The 26,278-nt window shown below is 46.0% G+C and overlaps 1 protein-coding gene across 4 annotated transcripts; it reads left to right on the top strand.

Annotated features, from left to right (window-relative positions):
- Positions 1-763: 763 nt before the first annotated feature.
- Positions 764-22,469, top strand: ERLIN2 (ER lipid raft associated 2). Of its 4 annotated transcripts, none has more exons than XM_038384806.2 (12): positions 764-860; positions 3,165-3,286; positions 4,717-4,798; positions 5,796-5,842; positions 7,420-7,481; positions 8,722-8,847; positions 12,167-12,240; positions 12,527-12,585; positions 14,132-14,223; positions 15,248-15,337; positions 18,035-18,114; positions 19,280-22,469. In XM_038384806.2, the coding sequence occupies exons 2-12, from the start codon at positions 3,180-3,182 to the stop codon at positions 19,460-19,462; spliced, it is 1,002 nt and encodes a 333-aa protein (XP_038240734.1). In that variant the 5' UTR covers positions 764-860; positions 3,165-3,179; the 3' UTR covers positions 19,463-22,469. The 4 variants fall into 4 exon arrangements, with proteins under 4 accessions (XP_038240734.1, XP_043358925.1, XP_038240735.1 ...); XM_043502989.1 differs by lacking the exon at positions 764-860 and adding an exon at positions 2,098-2,121; XM_043502990.1 differs by lacking the exon at positions 8,722-8,847.
- The last annotated feature ends 3,809 nt before the right edge of the window (positions 22,470-26,278 follow it).

The following is a 26,278-nucleotide window of genomic DNA, read 5'->3' as shown; positions in this document are numbered from 1 at the left end:
ATGACAAACTGATGGCCACATAACAAGTGAGCATCGGAGCCAGGAAAAGGGCCCAGGAGTCCGGGGCTATACAGTGCGTCAGTGTGGGAGCCGGGCGCAGGAACAGGACCCAGGCGTCCGGGGCTGCACGGTGGGTCGGTGTGGGAGCCGGGCGCAGGAACAGGACCCAGGCGTCCGGGGCTGCACGGTGGGTCGGTGTGGGAGCCGGGCGCAGGAACAGGACCCAGGCTCCGGGGCTGCACGGTGGGTCGGTGTGGGAGCCGGGCGCAGGAACAGGACCCAGGCGTCCGGGGCTGCACGGTGGGTCGGTGTGGGAGCCGGGCGCAGGAACAGGACCCAGGCGTCCGGGCTGCACGGTGGGTCGTGTGGGGAGCCGGGCGCAGGAACAGGACCCAGGCGTCCGGGGCTGCACGGTGGGTCGGTGTGGGAGCCGGCGCAGGAACAGGACCCAGGCGTCCGGGGCTGCACGGTGGGTCGGTGTGGGGAGCCGGGCGCAGGAACAGGACCCAGGCGTCCGGGGCTGCACGGTGGGTCGGTGTGGGAGCCGGGCGCAGGAACAGGACCCAGGCGTCCGGGGCTGCACGGTGGGTCGGTGTGGGAGCCGGGCGCAGGAACAGGACCCAGGCGTCCGGGGCTGCACGGTGGGTCGGTGTGGGAGCCAGGGGTAGGACCCAGGAGCCCGCCCCGCCTTGGCACTGGCAGGCCGGCGCGGACCCCACGCTCAAGCGAGGGAGCGAGTCTCTGGCTCCCCCTGGCGGAGCCGCCGCTGGAACTGCAGGGCTCGCGGGGCCGGGGGCGGCGCGCAGTGATGATGGTATCAGCGTCACCGCGGCGACACCCGGAAGTCGCTGCAGCAGGCGGTGAGTGCGGGAACTCTCCCCCCCCGGCCTCGGTCCCTGCCCCCGCTCCGCCGAGCCAGTCCCCCCCCTTGCTCCCCGAGGGTTGTCCCTTCCCCCAGGGCCCGCTCCCCTCCCAGGCTCCCACTCCTTCTTAGGGGGCCCCTCCCCCCACGGACCCTCTCCCCTTGATGGGCCCCTCCACCCCAGGGCTGGACTCTCTCCAGCCCCCCCCGCTGCCCCCAAGCCTGGGACCGGCGCCCCCCTTCTCCTCAGGGCTCCCCCCCCGCTGCCCCCAAGCCTGGGACCGGCGCCCCCCTTCTCCTCAGGGCTCCCCCCCCGCTGCCCCCAAGCCTGGGACCGGCGCCCCCTTCTCCTCAGGGCTCCCCCCCCGCTGCCCCCAAGCCTGGGACCGGCGCCCCCCTTCTCCTCAGGGCTCCCCCCCCGCTGCCCCCAAGCCTGGGACCGGCGCCCCCCTTCTCCTCAGGGCTCCCCCCCGCTGCCCCTAAGCCTGGGACCGGCGCCCCCCTTCTCCTCAGGGCTCCCCCCCCGCTGCCCCCAAGCCTGGGACCGGCGCCCCCCTTCTCCTCAGGGCTCCCCCCCCCGCTGCCCCCAAGCCTGGGACCGGCGCCCCCCTTCTCCTCAGGGCTCCCCCCCCCGCTGCCCCCAAGCCTGGGACCGGTGCCCCCCTTCTCCTCAGGGCTCCCCCCTCCGCTGCCCCCAAGCCTGGGACCGGCGCCCCCCTTCTCCTCAGGGCTCCCCCCTCCGCTGCCCCCAAGCCTGGGACCGGCGCCCCCCTTCTCCTCAGGGCTCCCCCCGCTGCCCCCAAGCCTAGGACCGGCGCCCCCCTTCTCCTCAGGGCTCCCCCCCCCCTGCCCCCAAGCCTGGGACCGGCGCCCCCCTTCTCCTCAGGGCTCCCCCCCGCTGCCCCCAAGCCTAGGACCGGCGCCCCCCTTCTCCTCAGGGCTCCCCCCCTGCTGCCCCCAAGCCTGGGACCGGCGCCCCCCTTCTCCTCAGGGCTCACACACATGCACGTCCCCCCCCGGGGTCTCAGCCCCCGCAGGGTGAAGGCTCATTTAAGCACAGCTCCTCCTGGAGTTTGCTGTCTGAGGTTTCCCTTATGGCTGCGTCATCCCCTGGGGCAGGCAGGGGGTGACTGTGGTTTATCCAGCCCCCCAGGTCAGGCAGGCACTGCACGGGTGAAAAGACCAAGACAAGGTCCCTTCCCCAGTGTAATTTACAATCTAACCCAAGACCAGAGTCTGAGTAAACCAGCAGCAATAGGGTGGGAAGGGTGCAGCTGGGGGAGGAGGGAAGGAGATGGCAGCAGCTTGGATTGGGTATTAAGATTCCTTTTAATGCCTGAGGTTACGAGCTACTTAATAGGCAAATACCTTTAGCCTTGTGTTTGTGGTTATGAATTATATCTCATGTCTATAGCATGGTTCAAAGCCTTCCTCGGAAAAGGAAAGAGACATGTTTCTTTTTGTAGAACATCTAAGGACTTACCGTTCTAAGTAACCTTTCCTTAAGATCCTGTGCGCTCTCATGTGTGCTCTTTCTGATATTTACAAACAGTAAATAATGGTTTGTTGGGAAATAACATGCAATGACCATTCTGTGGGCGCAGTCAAAATTACAGTGGCAAAGCTGCACCCGCTGCTTTGTTGGGCAGCCTGTATAATTTGGTCAGGAGTGCAAGAGGCCTCCTCTTCTGTGGAGGGGCATGTGTAACTCCTGGAGTTAATGTGCCCACATCAAACAAAGTGTGTGTGCCAAGAGTCCTCTAGTCCACTTGTGCATGCTGCTACTATAGCAAAACAGCTTTAAACTCCACGGAGACTGAGCCTGGAGAATAGGACATCTACACTAATAATGTGAGGTGGAAGTTGCACTAGGCTCTTGGCTTTCTGGTTCCTTTAACTGTACCCCAAATGCACTGGTAGGCGATGTCTTAAAACTAGTATTTTAGTAAATCTAAACAGAGAGAGAGAGAGAGAAACAGAGCTGAGATGTTGTCCAGTGGCTAGAGCAGGAGAGTTGGATTCAGGACTTCTGAGTTCAGTTCCCAGCTCTACTACAGATTCACTCTGTGACAACGGGCGTTTGAGTTCTCTGCCTCAGTTTCCCTGTTTATAAAATGGGAGTAAAACATACCTCCTGGGAATACCTGAGGGGCTTAATTTTTGTGAAGCACTTTGAGATCCTCTGCTGGAAGTATAGTTATTATTCGATCTGGTGTTAGTAGTAGGCTAAGTACATTTAGTTAAATATTTCTCAGTCTGCCTCAGTCTCTGATCTCATGTGCTGTACATTCCCTTTCCCTAGGCTGTGCTCTCAGGGATGGCCCAACTAGGTGCGATAGCGGCACTGTCTGTTAGTTTTCTGGCTGCAGCTCTCTTCTCTGCAGTACACAAAATTGAAGAAGGACATATTGGTGTTTATTATAGGTAAGACATCCATCTGAAATATTGTTTGGGTTCACAGTATTTTGAAACCACTACCCAATGGTTTCCCCATCAGACGCCAATATTCTGTCAAAGGGGGGTGGAGTTGGGGAAAGACTTGTGGTCCCAGATTGGTAACAGAAGACACTCAAGCAGTCTTAGAAATTATCAGTAATTCCACTTTAGTATGAAATATCTTGTGACTCATCCTCCTTCACCTGGATGTAAAGTCTGAGTTTGAGCTTCTGTGTTTTCCTCAGAAGAGTTGATGACACCCCATAACCCTGTTATTGAAATAAGGACTGCAGCTCTCTGCTCTGCTTCAGATGCTTGTTATGATATCAGCTGTGTTAGGCAAGAAACAGAAGTTCAATTTATGGTCTTGGCTGGCTGGCTGGTGAAGGAGGGACTGACTATGGAGTGAGTGATGTTGGTGAGAGGGGCAGACCTGACAGCCATGAGACTTTAAGTCCTCTGTTCATCCTCAGATAAGATAAACATTGGCAGCATCAGCTTCCCTGCTCATAGATGTGCTCTGACCTAAAGGGACCATCTCTATGTGCGAGAGTAATTCAGTCTCCAAGGCTTATTCAAGCACTTCTGCTGAGCCTGCCAACTAGGGGGGTGATTAGTGACAAATGTAAGGGCATGTTTTTGTGATGTGGACACCTGTCCATTGGGGACTGGATTGAGGGCCCTCTCACCAACTCATTCCACATAAGCTACTGAATAGCTGTTGGGTGATAACTTTTGATTACTATCAGCCTGGGCTGGATTTGAACCTGTGACCTTGAGGTGAAAGGTCCAAATCCCATGGCACTGATTTTCAACTATTTAGTCTTAGGGTATATTTATTCCATCTCCATTTGTTTTCTGAGGCTGGCGGGCTCTCCAGTTGCTTTGGGTTATTTGTGTCATTAGGGTTCATTAATTGCTAAAGTCTTTCCTCATGTATTCATCATAATTTTGAAAAGGTTTTCAAATCCGCAATCATAATGCTGTGTGTCTGATTCTTAGCTAGCTGGTGACTTTTCATATCCTAACTGGCAATTGGATGTGGCTTGTGACAAAGCAAAACCAACCCCCCACAACCACAGAGAACAACTTTTCCTTTCTTATCAAAGACGGGAAGAGCTTGTATGGTTTTAGTATTTGCTCATTATCTAAAGTGTCTTCAGTATGCTCTGAATTCAGGGTACACAAACTGTATCAAGGACTTAAATTAAAGGAGAAAAGTGTCCAAGCAGAGATGACAAATGCAGATATATTTTCAGATATCTGTCTGTGTTTAGAAGTGACAAGATGATGTCAGTTTATTTACCTTTTCAGTGCATCTAATCTTTAATGCTTCCATGCCTTCCTATAGTCAAAGGCTCTGCAGATACTTGTGAATAAACTGTGTACCATTCTTCTCTTTGTTTCTTCTCCTGCAGAGGTGGCGCATTGCTGACTTCCACCAGTGGACCTGGCTTCCACCTTATGCTCCCCTTTATAACCTCCTACAAATCAGTGCAGGTATTTTTGCATTTGTTTGCTTACATTAGTGTTTTCCCACCAAGTCAGTCAGAGGATGCTGCATTTGGGACATCACAATCTTCTAGGGCAACAGCCTGTGATGTTGCTGGCACAAGACTGATGATGACACTCTCAAGGACCTCCCAGAGGAGAATCTAGGCAGGAGAGGGAAATGCCCTTATGCTCAGTATGAACCTGATCCAATGTTCACTGAAGTCAGTGGGAGTTGGTCAGACTCTACTTGCACAAAGGGTGAAAATGGCCTATATACAGAGGGCCAATGCAAGGCATATGTACCACTTAAAGCCCTGTGGGTACATAAGGCTTGTGTAGGACCTCTGCATGGGGCCATTTTCCTCCAGAGCAAAAGGGGACAAAGAGACCCTGCACTGTAAATGGTCTTGTGCAGTACGTTCTGCCTTTTTGTAGTTCCTCCTACTCCAGCCTTGGTTAGATACAACAGACTGCTGCAAGGTTTGCATCACTGGAGTTGCCCCAAACCTGCTCTGAACTTTCTGGGCACTTTCCTCATGATCTTTCTCTTGGGATGGTATATCTTTCTTTCCCCAGTTTTTCTTTCAAGCAGGGGAATAAACATTCTGAAGTGAGGACTTAGAAGTGAGGACTTAGAACCTGTCCAGTAAACTTGCAGGCTAGATCACTGGCAAATGCACTCAAAGAATTATGCAGTGATGCATTCTTTCTGTTGAGCAACCTTTGGACAAGTGGCTTTAAGGTTTCTCTCTAGAGCCGACAAGCGCTGGACAGCAGATGGCAGAAGAATCAATAGAAGCAGATTTAGTTCTGGCTTTTGCAGTTCCCCAGGCTATTCCAGGACAAAGGGATGATGTAATGAGGAACCTGAGAGATGATACTCTGTAAGATGACAGGAAAGTTGCTCAAAAACAAAGGAATTACATAACTCTTGTACTGTAAGCTGACTGGCGCTTAACTGAATCTTTGTTCTTTCTCTCTCTCTCTCTCTCTCTCTCTCCAGACTACATTGCAGACAGATGAGGTGAAAAATGTTCCTTGTGGTACCAGGTGAGATGTTGAACCATCATATGGCACAGGAATCAAGTTACCCCAGTTTTTCTTCGTTGTTTCTCCCCATGCTGAATCATAGTTTGCAGTAGTTGAATGTACTTTGCCCTTTGTTCCTGTTAACAGGCTGGTCAGATGCCGCCCTGCCTTGCCCCTGAACTGGATCCTATGTTTTCAGGAAGCTCCAACATACTTTAACATTTGTTGCCTTATTGTTGCTGCACGTTTGGTGTGTGTGTTTGTTCTTAGTAGGAAAACAATAACACTCTGCTCTTAGTGTTATACCACTTCAGAATAACATACAGTCAATAATGCAACTGTATAATAGTAACAACGAGCAAGACCTTCCTATAAGTTGGCAGTTCTCTTAAAGTCCACTGATCTGATTCATCTCTGGCCAAAAAAAAAAAGAAAGACTTCTGCTGGCATAAACCAGGATGTAAGGTTCCCTGTAGGAGAAAGTCCATCAGGGTATAGGTTGTGGTGACTACAGCTTCCCTCTACTGAGAGCACACATTAGTTCATCACAGCCTGAAAATTTTGTTGTGCTGACTGGGGCAGGGCCATAGACAGGGCAGGCAGGGAACGTGCTGTTTCAGAGCCTCCACTCTACAGCCTCAGCTGGTGGGGCTTCTGTGGTGTGTCAGGTAGAAGCTGACTGTGGCTTCCCACTGTGGTACTCTGGGGAAGGGGGCAGTGCAAATACTCTACCCTCTCCAGGGCATTAATGTCCTTATGGGTGTGACTGCTCTTGTCTCTAGGCTTGAGAGGGGAACTAAGTCTTCATGGCCTGATTCTTGGCCTCCTTAAATTTCAAGTGAGGATAGACTGCATTACAACTGGCTTCAGAGCCTTTTCCATGTCTAATCCTTTACTTAACACCTTCTGTCCATGGATCTAAAATCCTGAGCCTCGCATGCTCTCTGTGAAGCAGGTTTTATCCTCATTTTGCCAGTGGAAAAATAGAGGCACAAAGAGGATAAGTGACTCGTGTGAGGTCACAAGAGAGTCAAAGAACTAAGGAAAGGATTCAGGAGTCCAGAGACACCCCCCCACACACACACACTCTAACCACTAGACCTGCTCCTTCCAACTAGAACCCATTATTCCTATCTTACACATAGCTAAATCCAGAGTAAACTGGGCCATTGTTCTTGGGGTTCCCCCGAAACCTTCCACTTGGATTTGCTGTAAGTGCAGACCCACCACTGTGAACCACTCTTACCAAAGGTTGTGAAGTGTCCCTTTCAGTCCGCTAGAGGGTGTTGTCTCCATGATTGGTCCCTCCTGATGTTGTCTGTGACAGTTGCATGATCAGCCTCTAGCAAGTTGTGAAATAAGAATTTGCTTTATGAATGGGTTCAGATGCTGGGCTGTGTTGCTGCGAGCTCTGTTCTCTGCCCCACATCCTAGTCTCCTTTAAGTGCTGAATAATTATGGAGAAGCAGCGCCTTGTTCTAGAAGAGCCGGTACTGCATACATCTTACACCTACCCTGGACCCTGGGTGTATCCCTGAACAGCTTTATTTAGTTTGGAATATTACACCCTCCTTTTTCTTTTTCTCTTTCTTTTACAGTGGGGGAGTGATGATTTATTTTGACAGGATCGAAGTGGTGAATTTCCTGATCCAAGGTGCTGGTGAGTTATCTCTGCCAATGAGTCTGTGAGGCTACAGTATGAAGGACTGTCACATCTGAGCGTTAGTAAGGCTTTTGCCTTCTGAAAGCTCCTTATGCTCCTGCTAATGCAGCATGGGGTTGAGAAATCATTTCTGCTTGTGCAATGATTGATTTTGGAGGCCAGAGAGCCACAGAAATTCAGCAATGTCCCCTTTAAAGCCCTCTGCTCTTTAAGTGTTTACGCCCATTTAAAATTAAGTTTAAACTTAAGAGACAGAACCAGTTTTACTATTTTCTATATATTTCTGTGTTTTGTTATCACTTACATGTTCTTATTACTTACTACCACAGATACAATGAAAGGTACTAGAAAAATGAGTGTAATATCTATAATGCCTAGCAGATTATTATTTATATCATAGTAGCCCCTACAAATCCCAGTGGTGTTGTGCTAGGCACTGTCACAAAGAGCTAACAATCTAAATAGACAAAGAGTGGGAGAAGGGTTCAGAATACCATCAGAGAATTGGCATGTGAGACACAGATTAAGAGGTTTGAGCACCTTTCACTCGAAATGCATCACAAACTGATGTATAGAGTCCCACTGAAATGCAGCCACCTCTGGGGTGGACTGCAGCAACCATCTAGCACATTGGAAAAGAGTGGATACATTGGCCAAGAACATCAGGGCAAACCTCTCTGCTTGTGAATACACTGGTGGGTTCACAAAAATTCATGGAGTGGAACAGAACCAGACCATTTTAGGTCCCATTGATTAAAAGTAAATCCATGTGCAGCTTTGGGCCTGGGGGCTTCCTCTTGCTCTGAGAGTCTCACAATTGCTTTGTACATGCCCAAACTCACTAATCCACATATCGTATTGTTCAGACACATAATCTGTGTCTCACTGCTTCTCAGCAAAGATTTAATAGCAGATGCTATAGAAAGGTCTGGTGTTACTAAGACTTCATTATGTTTACAAAGCATATGATAGAACATTGGTTGGTACATTATGAAGTATTAGCATCAGTAATTAAAACTTCCCTGTCAAAATAAATGAACAAAGTGTGCTTCTGCAGTGCAGAGATAGTCTTTTCATTTTGTTCACTTGCTAGTGGGAAGGCTCCAGGCACTGGCAGTGAGTCGCCCCCAGTGATTAGTGCAGATGTATCAAGCTCCCATTGCATGTATCCCAGGTGGAGCCCGACTCAAGACCACCGCCATCCTGGTCTAATGCAAACTTCTCTCCTTCTCACCAGTGTATGACATAGTGAAGAACTACACAGCAGACTATGATAAAGCACTCATCTTCAACAAGATTCACCATGAGCTGAACCAGTTCTGCAGTGTTCACACTCTTCAGGAGGTCTACATTGAGCTGTTTGGTGAGCCCCATCTCTGCCCTGGGTCACTGTAACCTTTACAGATAAATTGTCACATTCACCGGAACCTAACAACATCTACTGTTGCTTCAGCAAGGTTTTCTGCTGCTACCACACAAAATCTAATAGTAAACAATCAGAGCCTCCTTTAGGCCCCTTTCCATAACTGATAGGATTCGGAGGAGATCACTCCAGTTGCTATTCCGTTCGTGACCAGGGTTGGTTCAGTTTAATTAGTTATAGTTACACATGGTTCTGGAGCCAGAAGAATGAGTGTGTAACTATAATTAAACTGAACAAATCCTGGTCACAAACCGAACAGCTGATTGTCCTAGCGAAGGTGAGGAAGCTTCATCAAGTAGATGGCTCTGTTTAGCTAACCCTTGCAAAATAGTCATGAGAAATTTACTGGCCCAATCATAAAAAATATAAACAAGAGCTTAGTCGCCTATCAGGAAATGTTACTCATTCAGGGCAAGTAAAATGCTGTATGGTGAGCTTATATCTTGGTTCTACTAAAGCAACTATTACCATACTACCTAGGCATGCCATGTGGGTGTTTGAGAACAGGGGAATCTCTCAGGACGGGACAGATTATCCTCCATTCTAGACTGCAGGTCATCTTAAAACTAGACTGTGCAGAGACTAGGAGAACCTGTTACAGGAGAGTATCCTGCCAGTAGAGGGACAAACAAAATGTCTTAATTGACCGTTACCCTTTATAAATTCTTTTGTTGTTCTCAGGATTAATTTTTCTTTTGAAATTGTGAGAATGTCTTTGCAATACTTATCTCAAGCCAGAGCCCAGGCTCACTGTGACATTTGCACAAACACCCTGCAGGTTCCTCCTTGAGACTCCCTGATCTATTCTTCCTATCAGAATGTGTGATGGTTGCTAATCATTAACTACTGTATCAGAACTGCACTTTTTAAGGGACTAAGAGATCCCTGTTCTGACAGTGCACTGCTACAAAATGTATCATTGGGACTCGCTTCTATAGAGAAACAGGAGGGGAATTATCAGAAAATATATTCATTCTTCACCCATAGATGTCTCCAGATGACATCAACAGCTGCTGATGACAGTAGCTAAAAAGAGACTAAAGTAAACTGATTTGCGCTGAAGGAAGGGTCTGTATACATTTATATGCACTCCTTCATGATTAGAAAAGGAGTACTTGTGGCACCTTAGAGACTAACAAATTTATTAGAGCATAAGCTTTCGTGAGCTACAGCATCCGATGAAGTGAGCTGTAGCTCACGAAAGCTTATGCTCTAATAAATTTGTTAGTCTCTAAGGTGCCACAAGTACTCCTTTTCTTTTTGCGAATACAGACTAACACGGCTGCTACTCTGAAACCTGTGATTATGCAAGGCTCCTTCATGATTGTTTCTGTCTGAGCAGGATGCTTTTTGGCTGAGGTGTTAGAAATGAGGTGCAGCCCATTGAATACAGACTTATGTCATCATTCCCTGCCTCCACATCTGGAGGCAGGTGCAGGAAACTGATAACAGCTGTTTTCTAAACTCCTGCCTGAACTGTGTTTTGAATGTGAATTCCAGACACCTGAACTGGGACGAAACTAATAACTGAGGAAGTGAGCCTGGATCACTTTCAGGGCTGTTAATTTTTTATTTTCCTGTTGCATTTCTCAGCAGGCCCCAGTGGAACATACAACTTTCCTTGGAGCTTTCATTGAAGCAGGGCTTTGAATTCTTTAGTTCCTTTTGAAATTCCCCAGCTACGCTGAAGTTAATTCCTACTCACTGAGCCAAGTGGATTTGCTGATGAAAATGTGTCCAACCTATTAAACTAACAAATGTGACCTTTTACCTTTCTGCCTTTTACTCGTTCTGTCTCTTGCTGGCACACGTTCAGCCTGGGTAGATCAAGGCCTGGCTAGGCCAGGTTTTAAATTACCAGGACTGCTCCAGGACCTGTTTGGAATGATAGCGTTGGGGGACATTGGGGGAATAGCTCAGAATTTACTTGCACACACACCATGCTTGTGGACATTTCCTTGAGTACTCACTGGAGCCTTGTAGCATTCCTGAGTTCCTCTAACAGAGAGTCTCTTAGAAACCCAGAAATAGACATTAGGGAGGATCCAGATCCTCTGTTGCCTGAGGACCCCTGACACTACAGGAAATGAAACTAACAGGAAACTAACACTACAGTTAGATGTTAGATGGATGGGATCTGAGTTACCCAGGAAAGAATTTTCTGTGGTGTCTGGCTGGTGGGTCTTGCCCATATGCTCGGGGTTTGGCTGATTGCCGTGTTTGGGGTCGGGAGGGAATTTTCCTCCAGGGCAGATTGGAGAGGCCCTGGAGGTTTTTCGCCTTCCTCTGTAGCATGGGGCATGGTTGACTTGAGGGAGGCTTCTCTGCTCCTTGAAGTCTTTAAACCATGATTTAAGGACTTCAATAGCTCAGACATGGGTGAGGTTTTTCATAGGAGTGGGTGGGTGAGATTCTGTGGCCTGCGTTGTGCAGGAGGTCGGACTAGATGATCAGAATGGTCCCTTCTGACCTTAGTATCTATGAAACTTGCCAAGCCGTGTACATCCACCTGATCTCATAACATGACACTTGCTCAGTACTTGGAGAAAGATGAAAGTCCCTTGAGGTCCCTGCTGTTATGATATCCTGGGATAATATTCCTTCCCTAGTTCTGAATTTGGCAGTCAGATATGTCCTGTGCATCTGAGTGGTAGGCATAGTGGATAAGGATCCAATCCCAGTTATCCCTTGAGATACTGCCAGTTGCCTGAATAATTGTCCATTTATTCCCAGTAATGTGGATTCTGAGAGTACCTCTGGGGTCCATAAATCCCAAAGGTATATTACTGGAGCTGTGGAAGGTTGCAGGAGTTTGTAAATCCCCTTCTTTTTTAGATATTGGTGGTGCAAGTTCACCATCAAGACAGACCACCTGCCCACTATTCGTCCTCCCCACCTTACCCCAATTACAGTATTTTGGTTTCACCGCCAGTTTTGTCTGGTCTTGCATCTTGTTTGTGATACCATCTTGTTTTGTTTGTTTTCAGCCTGAAATTTTAAATCAAACCTGATTTACTCAAAGGCTTCAGGGCCTGGCTCAAGACTGGGATTTTGTTGGGGGGGGGAGGGGGGAGTGTGCGCATGCACACGCGCACACACACAGGTGTGTCTTTATTTCCCCTATGGGATATGTAGCCTCTAACTTGTGTTTCATTTCCAAGAATACTAAATAAAAGTCTATCCTGAATAACTCCACAGATGATCTGAGAGCCAAATGCCTTGTGTGTTCTTTAACCATGTCTCACTTTTTTGATACCAGATCAGATTGATGAAAACCTTAAACTGGCTTTGCAGCAGGACCTGACCACCATGGCCCCTGGACTCATTATACAGGTAATCAGGGTCCCACCTGGGCTGCACAAAGTGCTGATCATGGGGAGGACAATCACATCTGGTACAGAAATGTTTACGAGATTGGGTTTGCAGTGCTGGGCAGGGATGGAGAGCTGCAAGTCATTTCTGGAAAACTGCTCTACCAACTAGACTCCATGTTGAGTTCCTTGAGGCAACTAATTATCTCTGCCCCAATTTTAAGTCCCATACTTTTGTTGCCAGTGTTTTGGTTTCTCGCAGCGTGTTAGCTGTTTGTCTACCTTCCTTCTATTCACTATCTTTCCAGGCAGTCCGCGTTACGAAGCCAAACATTCCAGAAACAATTCGGAGGAATTATGAACTCATGTAAGTGCCTGGGACTCTCACCTTTGTGTTACCAAACTGAATTTGTCATCCAGACTAATATGTTTTCATAGTATGCTGTGATCTCAGTGCCCTCTGCCAGACGCATTCGTTTACCCTCATGCTGGCTTATTGCCATGGGCAGGAGGCCCAAGTGATGGGAATGGCATCATGCAAGCATGCCTCTGCCGATGGGAAGGTTTTTCTGTATTTTGTGTGTGCTCAGGCATTTGAGTGGCAAAAGTGGTTCATTTGGGGGCCCCGTTGACCTTGACACTATGCCTTCAAGGCTTTTTAAAAGGGCCTCTTGGTGAGTGTGCACGAATGGCAGGGTGGATAATCCATAATCCTGCTGTTTGAATGGCGATAAAGAAATTGTTGATACAACAGGCTGAAGACTTCACAAAGCTTTGAAATAACTTGTTTTAATAATACTTGACGACATGATCCTGTTGTTTCAACACTTTCTAAGCCAGCAGCCTGTCTTGCACTGACCATTCAGAAACACACAGGTTCTCTCAGCACTTTGCCACCAAAGAGAGAGTAATCAAGAAAGGTCTTCCTTTCTCCCCAAATCCTCTCCCAAGCCTTTGTCCCTAGCCCCAGAAGTCCAGGTAGCTTGTGTTTTATGCGGCCCAATATGGGGATTCCTTATTTTTACAATCAGCCTGTTTTTATCTCCTCTGTCACTATAAATACAGCACAGTGTGTGGTTTACTTTGGAGAGTGGCTAGTTCCTCAGACCTGACTTCTGCTCCCTGAGCTGTTTTTGAAATGGGTGAAATTTTAGGAGAAAACATGAGGGTGATGTTTTCAAAAGAGAATGTTCTTTAATTTTACTTCGTTCTTAGAAGGCAGTAGGACAGTGGGGGTGAGAGAGATACAGAGCCGTTTACTAAATTTAAAAAAAGTAGCATTTAATCCTGCACGTATACCTCCCAAAGCTATTTTCTTATAAATCGAAAAGTTTCCAAAATTTCCACGTGAGAAAGGGAAAACTTATAGCTATGGCTATGTTGAAGGCTTAGGTTTTTTTATATAGCTTCACTTCCTGCTTTGTGTTCCTAATTTAATAATTTGATACCTCCACTAACAGTAAATTTATAGGCATGTACCTGAGTAATTAGTGCTTATATCCTCTATCAACTGCCCTCCTCCACTGGAGGGTGATCTGCTCACTGGAGCAGGTCTGATTCACCCAGCAGAGAGCAGCAGTACACATCACATACTGGGTGATCATGCAAAATAGCACCTTTACTTGTTGTGGGGGAGCAGAAGACTTCTTATTTATTGGGTCAGAAAAATGGAGTGCGTGTTTTGTCTATGAAATTAGCGAGGTAGAATGTGAGTGTATGCATTGTTCTGTCCACTACCTGCCCCTGCAAATGCACTCTAGAGAGAGAATCTAGCCAGTGTCATGCAAGCGGGTTGCAGTGGGACAAGCATGGAAGGCGTGGCTGTCACCTAGGGAGGATGGCTGCACTTCCGAGAACCTCACACTCCTGTGTGGAAGCTGCATTTCTACATCTGGCTTGTTCTGGCTCACTAGGGAGAGCGAGAAGACGAAGCTGCTGATTGCGGCTCAGAAGCAGAAGGTCGTGGAGAAGGAAGCAGAGACGGAGAGGAAGAAGGCCCTGATTGGTCTGTATATGCATCTCCCATACATGTGGCTGGTTGAGAAACTTTCCAGGCGTGGGCGGGTGTTGAACCCAAACACCTCTCTGGAAGTACATGCAGCACATATGCCTCTGCTGGGTCTTGTGTGAGCAGCAGTGTAGTCCGATGGTGGCTCTAAGAGATTTAAATAAGGCGACCATAAACAAGATTAACACTGATGGTTTATGTGAAGTGGGAAGAGGCAGAGGCTGACATTTGGGGAGGGTGAGAGAAGCTCTAGCACATCTCTAGTCTAGCTGATTCTGTCCAGAGTCTGTTAAAAGCAAGCACAGTGACAACTGCACCACTGAATGTGTGAACCGAGGGATTCGTTGTGAATGTCTCTAATCAAAATACAGAATTTTACAGTAAATGTGCAGTCACAGGTTCCTGTGACTGTCTGTTTAAAAATGAGTTCCCCCTCATTTTGGCTGCTGCCAGCAGTTCTTTGAACAACTCTGTGTCTTGTAGATAAGGACACTGAAAATACAGTGTGTTCTCTTTCTGCTTGATACCCATCTCTTGCTCAGGTAAAACCTCCGCAAAGCTCTGGACTTCTCAGATGGTTTCTCTGTGCTTGCTTTGACTACAAACATCCCTGGATGTGATTCTGTACTCTTGGGGGATGAAAGCGCCTGTATGGGTATGTCCACATTGCAGTCCAAGGTGTGTGCGCTGCATGTATAAACATAGCTAAGATAGCTTTAATCTAGCTAACTGGGGTATCAATAGCAGTGAAGCCATGGCAGCATGGGCTAGCCACCCAAGTACGTACCTTGGCTCCCTGGTGGCTTCACTGATATTGGTACCTGAGCTAGCTAGATCAAAGCTAGCTCACATGGGTCTATACCTGCTGCAGTTGTATCTTCAGTTGCAGTGTAGATCTACCCCATAAGGATTGGGTTTGCCAGAGGGAGTATAAGGGTGTGTGTGGCTGAGATTGCTTCTGTGGGAAAGGAGCTCGGGTCATAACTCTTTGGGCATCGATATGTTTCCTTTACCACTACAGAGGCAGAAAAAATTGCCCAAGTGGCTGAAATAACATACGGACAGAAGGTGATGGAAAAGGAAACGGAGAAGAAAATTTCAGAGATTGAAGGTGAGCAACAACCTTTCCAATAAACAAATTCCTTTGTGCTTCTTCTTGGAAGATTTCGAAGCACATCACAGATATTTTAGTTAGTCCTCACGATGCTGCTATGAGGTGAGGCAGTATTATCCCTATTTCTTTTATGGGTAAACCGAGGCACACAGAGCATGTGAGTTGGCCAACGTCTAACCACAACATGACTGGTTTCAGAGTAGCAGCCGTGTTAGTCTGTATTCGCAAAAAGAAAAGGAGTACCTGTGGCACCTTAGAGACTAACAAATTCATTTGAGCATAAGCTTTCGTGATCTCCCCACTGTATTTTCCACTGAATGGATCTGATGAAGTGAGCTGTGGCTCACGAAAGCTTATGCTCAAATAAATTTGTTAGTCTCTAAGGTGCCACAGGTACTCCTTTTCTCTTTGTAAGGAGAGTGATCACTTAAGATGAGCTATTACCAGCTGGGGGGGGGGAGGGGGAAGGAGGAAGAAAACCTTTTGTAGTGATAATCAAGGTGGGCCATTTCCAGCAGTTGACAAGAATGTCTGAGGAAAGGGGGGGAATAAACTATGTTTATCCCTCCTCCTTCCCCCCCCCACTGTTCCTCAGACGTTCTTGTCAACTGCTGGAAATGGCCCACTTTGATTATCACTACAAAAGGTTCTTCTCCCCTCCCCCCCCCTCCCCCCTCCTGCTGGTATGAGCTCACCTTACTGATCACTCTAATGCTCAAATAAATTTGTTAGTCTCTAAGGTGCCACAAGTCCTCCTTTTCTTTTTGTGGATACAGACTAACACGGCTGCTACTCTGAAACCTCTCCTTACAGTGTGTATGGTAACACCCATTGTTTCATGTTCTCTGTGTATATAAATCTCCCCATTGTATTTTCCACTGAATGCATCCGATGAAGTGAGCTGTAGCTCACGAAAGCTTATGCTCAAATAAATTTGTTATTCTCTAAGGTGCCACAAGTCCTCCTTTTCTTTTTGTCTTAGAGGTGATGGTGTGTGTTTGTGTGTGGGGGGGGGAGGGAAGGAAACTCCCTAGGTTAAACAAGTGAGTTCTCTTTAACAAGTTAAACAAGTGAGTTCTCTTTCTCTTTAAGCATTATCAGCAGTAAGCAAGCCCTATATTCTGTCTTCTCCTGTCATGGATTCCTGCATTATTCACACCCATCTGGAATTGCTGTTTGCTTTCTTTAGGGGCCAATATTGACTAGGGGCAGGAATGGAAGCATTTCCTTGCCAATTATCTCTCTCAAATTTTTCTTTTCCAAGGTGATGGTTTTGAGTGCTTTATAGGAGCTTGAGCTCTTAACTGAGAGGGCTTTTCCCCATGCAGTGCCTTGTGTCAGGCAAATTCCAGGACAAGAAAAGGGCTCTGCCTCTCTTGCTCAGAGCTACAAGGTCCTATTTCCAATTATGTTCATTAGAGGCCCTGTCAAGTTTTGCAGAAGCCCACTGAGGAGCCAATTAGAGTTTTACAGATCAGCAGCTTCTCATTAAGAAGTTCCCAGCAGAACTACAATAGTTTTTATTTCTTTTGAATACATGTCGCCAGGTGCCAGGCCTTCACTCCAGCTCCATACCAGGCAGCAGTCTGTGCGTCCTGCAGGCAGGGAATTTCTGCCCTGCCTCCGCCCTTCCGGCTGCTCTGACTGAGTCGGCAGAGTGTTCTCATTAGTTGGCCAAATGGAGCGAAGCCTCAATTCACAACCTTCCAGCTGCTGGTATTGTTTTTAAATGTGGAGGTTCTCCCTATTGGTGAAATAAAGGAATGGTTTATCCAGTTGTTTGCTTTGAAACGGCTTAAATAGGATCCCAGTGCACTCTGACACGCCTGGATTGGGGACTGTTATTGCTCACTGAGTTGGGTGCCCTAAAACAGCCTGTGAATATCCAGGGAACATAGTGGACCATACAAATAAGCCTGGCTTTACAGACTGTGCCAGTGTAACATTAGTGTTCATTAAATATGGTTAACCACAAAAAGTCTGGGTAAAGGAAGAATGCAATAGGCAATGGGGAAGTGTTGGTTTCTTTAGATGACCTTTATAAAATGTTTAATCTTGTATCCCTGCCTGATACTGACAGGAGATGCTTCTCTAAGACTTGAGCACTCAGCATCTTGCAGGATCAAACCCTTTGTTTGCCCAGCTCTCGAAATCCTGGAAAAAGCCAAGCTAAGAGCCCATCCAGGGGCCTGAGTTTAGAGGTTAAAGATCCCCTGACCCTTACACAAATATTGGGATGTTAGCCGCAGTGTCCTGGCCAAATTCCAGTTTGAGTAATTACATTCGCTACCTAAAATTCCCCCTGTGGTTTCAGTTTGATGAGGTGTTCTTTATGTCCTGTCCAGATGTGGTGTGTAGGATTGCTGCCTGCTGTTTTGTAGTGAGATAGCTGCCATGCTTTTCCCCAAGAGATGACTGTGTTTTGGAGGAAGGTGAAGAGATTAGCCGTTTGCCTCTCTTGCGGGGGAAGCGTTGGTGTATAATCATCCCATTACATTTCAGGTGTGGGGAGAGACTGTAGCTTATGGCCCAAGTGTGCCACCCATAGTTCAGTAGTGGTGTGGATACCCTGGCAGTGTGTGGATGCTACTGTGAATACAAAGATGGGTCCAAATGTGGAGCACAATGTTTAACAAGTTACAGCAGCTTGTGTTGTCTCTTGTGTTTAAATGGCTGCTATGGTTTTCCTTACAGATGGTGCATTCCTTGCTAGGGAGAAGGCAAAAGCTGACGCTGAATGCTACACTGCCATGAAGATAGCAGAAGCTAACAAGGTATTTATTTGTCCCGTTGTGCTAGGCACTGTACAAACAGAAAAAGAAGATGGTTCTTGTACTTAAGAGCTGATAGTTTGTTTAAAAGAAAGAAAGAAAAAAAAAAAAAAAAAAAGCCAGCTGTGATGACGACTCCCTGCTACATGTACAAAATGAATGTAGTTACTGAAAATCAGGCCAGACTGATGGGGGCACTGTTTGAACAGTGTTCACATTAGTATTTTGGTGGCATTCGCTCTGGAGGAGAGTTAATCGTTAGACTAGAATGGCACTTTGTCCAAACAACGCACAGTCAACCTGTGGAACTCCTTGCCAGAGGATGTTGTGAAGGTCAAGACTTTAACAGGGTTCAAAAAAGAGCTAGATAAATTCATGGAGGATAGTTCCATCAATGGCTATTAGCCAGGATGGGCAGGGATGGTGTCCCTAGCCTCTGCCAGAAGCTGGGACTGGGCGACAGGGGATGGATCACTTGATGATTACCTGTTCTGTTCATTCCCTCTGGGGCACCTGGCCCATCGGAAGACAGGATACTGGGCTAGATTGACCTTTGGTCTGACCCAGTATGGCCGTTCTTATGTTCTGTAATATGAATCTGTGCAGAGGAAGCCTAAATGTGCTGGCTTGTGCTCTGTGGAGGCCGCTCTGTAAATGCTTCTGAGACCAAGGTTCCCCCTCTAGAGAGAGCTGGAGCTGCAGCACTTCGATGTGATGTTAGCTCTGCTACAGCCAGAAAGTTTTAACTAATGCTCTGTGTACCGCCTAGCAAACTTCTTGCACAAATGGAGCAGGCCTCTAGAGGATGCTTTTTATGAGAGGATGTGATTACAGGCCAGATCAGAATCATGCTGCTCTTATCCGTGGAAGTCATCAATCTAGCAGAGCCATGAACCTTCTGGGGAGCAGCAAGCGGGGGAAGGAGAAATCAAATGGACAAAACTCTCGGGTGCAGAGTTAGGGGGATCACTGCCAACAGCAGATACCGGAAGGGAACATTGTGTTTGCTGGTGTTTCTTTAAATAGGAAAACGATTTGTATTCATGTCTTCGGGTGTCTGCCAGGTACACTAGTGCTCTGGAAAAATGGTACCCTATGTGATCACAACAAAAGCTTGTTAGTCAGTAAATCTGGACGGCTGCTGATGTTCTGTTTTCTCTTCATGCAGCTAAAATTAACTCCTGAGTACTTGCAGCTGATGAAATACAAAGCTATTGCATCAAACAGCAAAATCTATTTTGGCAAAGATATTCCCAACATGTTCATGGACCACACGGGGAGCAAGCCTGCAGAGGGACTGGTGGAAGAGATGAGAGGAGAGAATTGGGCTCCTGCCGCTGAGGATGTGTGAAACCAGTTTATAATGCCTAATGACCTTGTAAAATTTCTATTTATTTTTTAACAAATGAAACAAACCGAGAAGTTGGTTTCCCCTTTTGATTTTTTTCACTGTTCTGTGCTGAAGCAGATGAGCCAGACTTAACCCTCTCAATCTTTTGTCTAGAAATCAGGTTAGACACAAATACTTTGATATTCACAGGCCATTTTTTGGTTACTTCTCAACAGCCAGGTTCAGCTCTGCACCGTATCTTGACTCCTCCCTTTTGGAGGCCTGGTTATTCTGGAGCGAGGGAGAATCCTGCAAATTTCCAGCAGGATGATTTGTTTTGTGGCTAGGTTGATTAAATGAAAGTTTAAGTTCTGCGTGAGCATTTATAGCAATGGTAATAGGAGAGGTAATGCCCTTCTTTGCTGCTGGAAGCTGTCGTTTCTTTTGCTGGAGATTTGCATTACATTTTTTTTGAGCCCTGTGAAAGAGACACAGGTGCTAGGATTTTTGTACACTACATATCCCAGCTTAAGCAAGGCAGCACCGATGTGATGGCAGAGCTTGTTAATTTCCCATGTCCTGAGATCAGTGTTTTCGCATTGTCCATATTTTGTAGAGAGATGAGGAGGTTCTAAATTCTCTAATTCTCTTTCTAGAAAATCATCTGTAGAAGTGGTGCTACTAGGTCAGGGTTGAGGTGCTCTGGTGGGGACAATGTGAGCGTACCCTGTTCCTGTTCTCTGGCTAAATGGGACATCAGTTTCCCAGGATGCCAACAATACGGTACCTTTCACCAACAGCAAATTGACTTTTAGGAAAAGTAGCTTACAAAAACAATGAATCACTCAGATCCCCAATTTGCAAACACTTTTGCAGGTGAGTAACTGTGCTCAAGTGAATGGTCTCAATGACTTATCATTTCCATAAGTGTTTGTAGGATTGGGGCCTACATTTGAAATAGGCCAGCATGGTTCAGTGGCTGCCATACATTATCAGGAAGAGAATGTTCAGACAAGTTGAAGCGAATGGCTAATTTAGACCTTGTGTAGGCATTTTGATTCATGTTTAGCAGGGGCATACAAAACACAGCATTGTATAGTCGTAGGGAGAGACAGGTGCCGTCTTTAGACAATTCAGAGAGAACAATTTCTCCTTCTCTCCCTCCAGAATGATGCTGTAATACATGTGGTCCATTAAAGTGTGATTTGATTTGTTTTTAAATCTTCAGGTATGCAGCTGGGAAGAGTCCATAGATTGTTTTATGATGTATTTTATATATATATTTTTATATATATAATGCAAAATCAACTGGGGGAAAATAAAGGGCTTAGCATAATTCAGGGCAGGAGAGACCATCTGTTCCCCCCAGGCCATCTCCTCCTACTTGGCAGGAAAGCCTGTTTATTAATCACTGTTTTATTTTGCAACCTTCCACAGATACATGGTGGCTCCAGCCGAAGTGCAAACACAGTTGTCAGTGGCCAGCTTATTTCCTTTATAATCTGCTGTTCCATAGAGCTGCCACATGCTACCATTGGTATTAGCGTCCTAAACTCATCAGAGCGCTCAACCTGTCTGGGTGTTTTTGTAACAACACCACCCCAGTCAAATAGAAATGTCATGAATTTCTACTGCCCCCTATATTTTTTCACATTGTTTCTTTAAGATTGTCACAGCTTGAATGACCGCTACTTTGCCTGTACTTGAAATGTTAAAACGAAAGCTGCCATCAGTTACTGCATGAAAAAACTGATCACTCTATTAGCAGTATAAGAAAAGTCTTTCTCTTTCTCTCTCTCTCTCTCTCTATATATATATATAATTTTTTTTACTTACTGGAAAACCTGAGGTTTATACCGTAAATTCAGATTCCAGACTGATGTACCACATTAGACAATGCAATAGAAAAATTAGATCACTACACCAGCTCTCACATAACTAGCATTTGCAAATAGGATTCTGCATAGAGAACAGGAAGAGCGTGGGAAGAGCAGAACTTTTTTTGGGGTTGGGGTGGGGTTGAGGTTTATACCGAGGGTGGTCTCTCTCGTTCAGGATTGTTTCACCCTCATGGTGAAGATTTGCATCTAGTAACTAATGCGTCGTTTTTAATCAAACATTTTTTACTAGGGGGAAAAAAAAAGCCAAAGTGTATTGAACCTTTTTATATGACTTTCATGTAAAACTGTGTGGAATAAATAGGACTTTTTTTATCATAAAATTCACTATAAAAGAATGAGGAAAAACACAGAAAAAGAAGTAGCCAATATTAGTACAATGTTAATTAAAACACAATCTTACAGCCTAATTATTCCACCTGGTTAACAACTTACAGTGTGTCTACACTACAGCAGCGAGCATGGCCGCCCAACTAAGCAGACTTGTGCTAGCCCGGCTTGAGCTAGTGCACTAAAAATAGCAGTGTGGGACATTGTAGCTGGTCAACACTATTATTTTTAGCCAAGTTAGCGTGAGTCTGTCTACCCGGGTTGGGAGGCTCGCTGCCTGCTGCAGTCTAGACATGCCATTAGTCACTGCAGTTTGTGAGATGATAAAGTGAAGTCTTGGCATAATTGGGGGGGTTTTACCATCATTTAGTTAGAGCAAAGCTGACACCATTACTTTCTCTACCAGACTGAATCCAGTGTTGGCGTCTGACACAGTTTCTTCATTATTTTATACATTTAACCTCTTTTGCCTTCCAGAGTAAATTTGCTACTATATTTGACGCTTTATTCCATCTCTTCCTGTGAGCATAGTGACAGGATGTCAGCTGGGTCTTTCTTTCTTTCTTTCTTGCATGCAAATTTGCAATGAGCATTTGAATGTTTAAAACCACTTGTTTAATGAAGGGTCTATAAGGGGGATGTGAATGGTGATGTTTGGGAATCCCTGATTGAGGCATGAAAATAACTGCATTGGCAGAGTCAGTTCTGACCTGTGCAAGCATTGGAAGTGATGTGTTGGAATAAAAAAGCCGTTTTATTTTACTATTTGTTATGACTGAATAAAAGGTTTTTCACTTGTAGCTGTAATATTTTTTCAAGCATGAATGAGCTTGAAACGTGTTAGTGTGTACCTGGACAAGGAGTGCGAGGGGAACAAGATCTACTCTGGTCCCTTAGCTTCACTGTGGCCATTCAGACAGCTGTGTGCAGAGCAGAAATGTATATACTGGGAGCATGCTGCCGTTACCAATGTGCAGAGTGAATTGACTTGGAGTATAATTATTGGATGCCAGTGACAAATTTCTAGGGTATGGAAGAGTTTGAGGAGAATAATTTTGTTCGTTCACATGCTTGTTTTACTTTTAACCTGACAGAGGGCAGCATGGTGTGTTTTTTAGAGCAGCTGTGTAAACACTAATTGTTCTGAATATCAGCAGAGGGGAAGGCAGTTGCCTTGCATCAGAAGACAAATATTTTGGTTCAGGGTACCATGTGACAATCTTACCTTTCGATTTGTGGTGATAAAGACTGGGATTGTCACAGGAGCCTAGTATCTAATTCCTGGATGGAAACCCTTTTATGCTCCCTTATCAATTCCAACTAGAATGTGTGACTGGTATTGTTTCAGCAGTGCTGTGAATGGCTCCAGCCCTAAGTCCTTGCGCTGTGAAGCTTCATCACTTGCTCAAATCCAATACGTGGAACAGTCATTGGGGCCTGGAAAGCTTTGGAGACAGGGAGGCTTAGTGAAACTAAGTGTGCATTTCATAACTTTTTTCAGTACCTTAGGCTGTGCTCTAGAGCAGCTGCTCCTAACAAGAGGGGGCTCAGTCTCTGTGGACCACGCAGTCCTGCCTTTCCTTGCTGGGACTGCCCATAAAGAAGCCAAAAGAAGTTTGTGATGTGGATGTCAAGAGGCTAGACGGAGCCCTGCAGCTCCTTCCAAAAAGCCTCTGATGGCAATGGCTGGACATGCTGGGTGTAGTTGAAAGGGCAGTGTCCCATTGTGAATACCTCTAGGCCATCCAGTCCTCAGTGTTTTAACAATAAGAAATAACATTCTCAGTTCCCCTCTGTAAAAAGAGCTAGTGATACTGTCCTCTGTAAAGCACTGTGGTGGGTGCACATGTAAAGCGCTCTGTAAGAGCCAGGTATTATTATTATTACCCAAGAACCCCATAGTCTACAATAGGATGAGTCAGCCTCCCTGAATTAATTAAAGCTAAGGTACCTTTTCTCTCCTCAGCTTCCTGTCAGAACAGAGGAGTAACCAAGCAACCAAATAGCTCAATTTGCTGTAATTTTTCTGAGTCACAAATGCAAAACATGAGCTAGGCAATTTAAAGCAGTTAAACACTTATATGCCTGGGCTGGATGAAAGAAAAGGCCATCATGCAATAATTAGTGGCTGTGAATGATTTAGGCAAGACCTTGTCTTGCATAACGTACTGCTTGGTTTCTAAATTGGTCTGCAGTAAGGAACAACAAATCATTGTGTGACCCACCGTGCACACACCCCCATCTACAAAATGTGGAATAGCTGGCTAGGTGTGGTCATACTGCTGACAGTGGAGCACAAATTGGATACGAGTCAGCCTTTTTTGCAACTGTAATACGCTGCGGTGTCGTAACAGGAGTATTGTATGTCAGACACAGGCTAATTGCACCAGAGAGGCCTCAGCTGGAGTGCAGTGTCCAGTTCTGGGCAGCACACTTAGGGAAGATGTGGACAAATTGGAGAGAGTCCAGAGAAGGAGCAACAAAAATGATAAAGTGTAGAAAACCTGACCTATGAGGAAAGGCTTAAAAAACAACAACACATGTTTAGTCTTGGGAAAGAAGGCTGTGGAGGACCTGAAAAGTCTTCAGATGCGTTATAAGAGAACCAATTGTTCTCCATGTCCACTGCAGGTAAGGACAAGTAGTAATCAGCAGCACTCACCTGGGATGTGGGAGACCCAGGTTCAATTCCTCTTTCTGGATGTGAACAAGGGTTTCCTACCTCTCAGCCTGGAGTTGGGCTGGTTCCTGGTTCATGGATTGCTAACATGAGAGAGGGTTGTGCTGGCTGGCTTAGGCAGTTCCCTTGCTGGCTTGTGTGGATCGCATTCTTAGATGCTCTCTCCCCCCATTCATTATAGAGGCAGCCTAGCTGCCTAACTCGGTTTTGTGAGATAAGCACTTGCGCTCACTGTTGTTCTGTTGATTTTCTACATTCCTAAGTTATGTGCTGTGATGCTCAGCGTTGCAGTGCCTAAGTCTTTTTGTGGCTCCTACGTGTGGAGAGGAGTCAGAGAGCAGAGGTCAGTGCCAAACTTGGACATGACTCTCTGACCTCTTAGGGAATCCGGTAAGGAGGGGAGAAAGGGCAAACAAATAAAATGAGTTAAAGGAGTAACGTAAAGCAAAATAAAAAATTAACCATAAGCACTGGAGCCAACAAAAATAGCTGGGTCCTAGCCAGGGCTTACTGCACAGGCCATAGCTTTCCTTCTCAATAAAAACATCTGTCTGAGCTCTCCGATGTTTACAGTTCTCATTTAATGCAGCAGGGACTGAAGGGAGGGACCTGGCAAAGGAAGGTTTAGCTTCCTGTTTACCCAATTCCTCATTTTCAAAAATGCATATTAATTGGCTGTTAAAGGGTACGGGTACTCTCAAGAAAGTGGGCCTAAACAGATGTCCTTGTCTCATTTGCCACAGAACCTCCACATGCCCAGCTGCCTCTCCTGTCATTCTGCTATCTCCATTCCTGACCAGTCTTGTGCTCAGAAGTTTGCAAAACTGTGCTCTTTGGATCCTTTCTGACTGGAGGTACAGTCTTCCAGCCACTGAGTTGTGTGTGTTTTCTGGGAATAAAGATGAAATCAGCCTCTGAGGATTTAGTCTCTGAGTTTAGCATCACTAACTCTCTCTTGTTGCATTGTGGTTCCATATGAAGTCAGTGGATAATATTTTCTGTTGCACAATGCTGCCATGCTTTTGAGAGAATGATTATATTAGTTATATCTGTGTAGATAAAAGGAGCCAGAAACCAAAACCTTTTTCCAGTGAAGAGTAGGCCTTTTCCAGTGCCCTGTCAAATTCCTCTCTATGTGTACAGAAGAGGGCCAGAGCTCACTTTGTTGGACATCACTCAGTAATTCCCAGGTGGTTCTGTGGTTGCAGAGCCTGTAGGACAGTGAAGTGACTTCATTCAACAAGTGGTGTCTGATGAGAGTTGGAAAAGCAACTATAACAATGCCATCATGGAGTTTCATGATTCTGTTATTCCAGATCAAATTTGCTCACATGACAGGTTCTCTTATTGTCCACGTTGCAAGCTCTACCTAGATCTGAAAATCCAGCTGTGCTTTCTGCCCATTGCATCAGCACCAGCAATAAAGATTCTGTGGTTGGAAATGAGCTAACTCTGGATTATCTTCCGCCTTGTACATCATAAACAATATATCTTCTGCAGCCCTGCAATGCTAATTCACCCTTATGTACCGCTTAAACTCTTAAATGATGCATAGGTCTTGAACTGCACAGGAGTGAATTCATCTACATTGAGGTAATCACTGCTTTAGAATATGGCAACATTCATGTGGAAAATGTCTTGTTTCCGTAGAGCAATGAAGATGTTAACAAATGGGAATTTGTCTAAACAACATTCCTTTTGAAATAAAGGAGAAGTCATGGTTTAAATGTTTACGTGTGGAGAACGTAGGGTGTTTCCTCTCTTGGAATCATGGATAAAGGCTTGATTGATTGATTGCATGGAGGCTTGTATTTCTCATGCAGCCTCAAGTGTTTTTTTCTTTTTTCTTCTTTTTCTATGCTTTTATCTGTGGTGCTTTTTAAAAATTCTGTTCTATTGGTTACACAGGCTGGAACTCCAAACCTTTGG

The sequence above is a fragment of the Dermochelys coriacea genome, chromosome 26 (genome assembly GCF_009764565.3).
Source record: "Dermochelys coriacea isolate rDerCor1 chromosome 26, rDerCor1.pri.v4, whole genome shotgun sequence".
Taxonomy (NCBI): domain Eukaryota; kingdom Metazoa; phylum Chordata; order Testudines; family Dermochelyidae; genus Dermochelys; species Dermochelys coriacea.
This window is presented reverse-complemented; position numbering and strand designations above follow the sequence as displayed.

Bases quoted from the DNA above. Each gene is read 5' to 3' on its own strand.
- ERLIN2 (XM_038384806.2), top strand. From the start codon at position 3,180: ATGGCCCAACTAGGTGCGATAGCGGCACTGTCTGTTAGTTTTCTGGCT. The intron at 15,338-18,034 runs GTGAGCAACAAC...TTTTCCTTACAG, and splicing joins GAAAATTTCAGAGATTGAAG to ATGGTGCATTCCTTGCTAGG. The intron at 18,115-19,279 runs GTATTTATTTGT...CTCTTCATGCAG, and splicing joins AGATAGCAGAAGCTAACAAG to CTAAAATTAACTCCTGAGTA.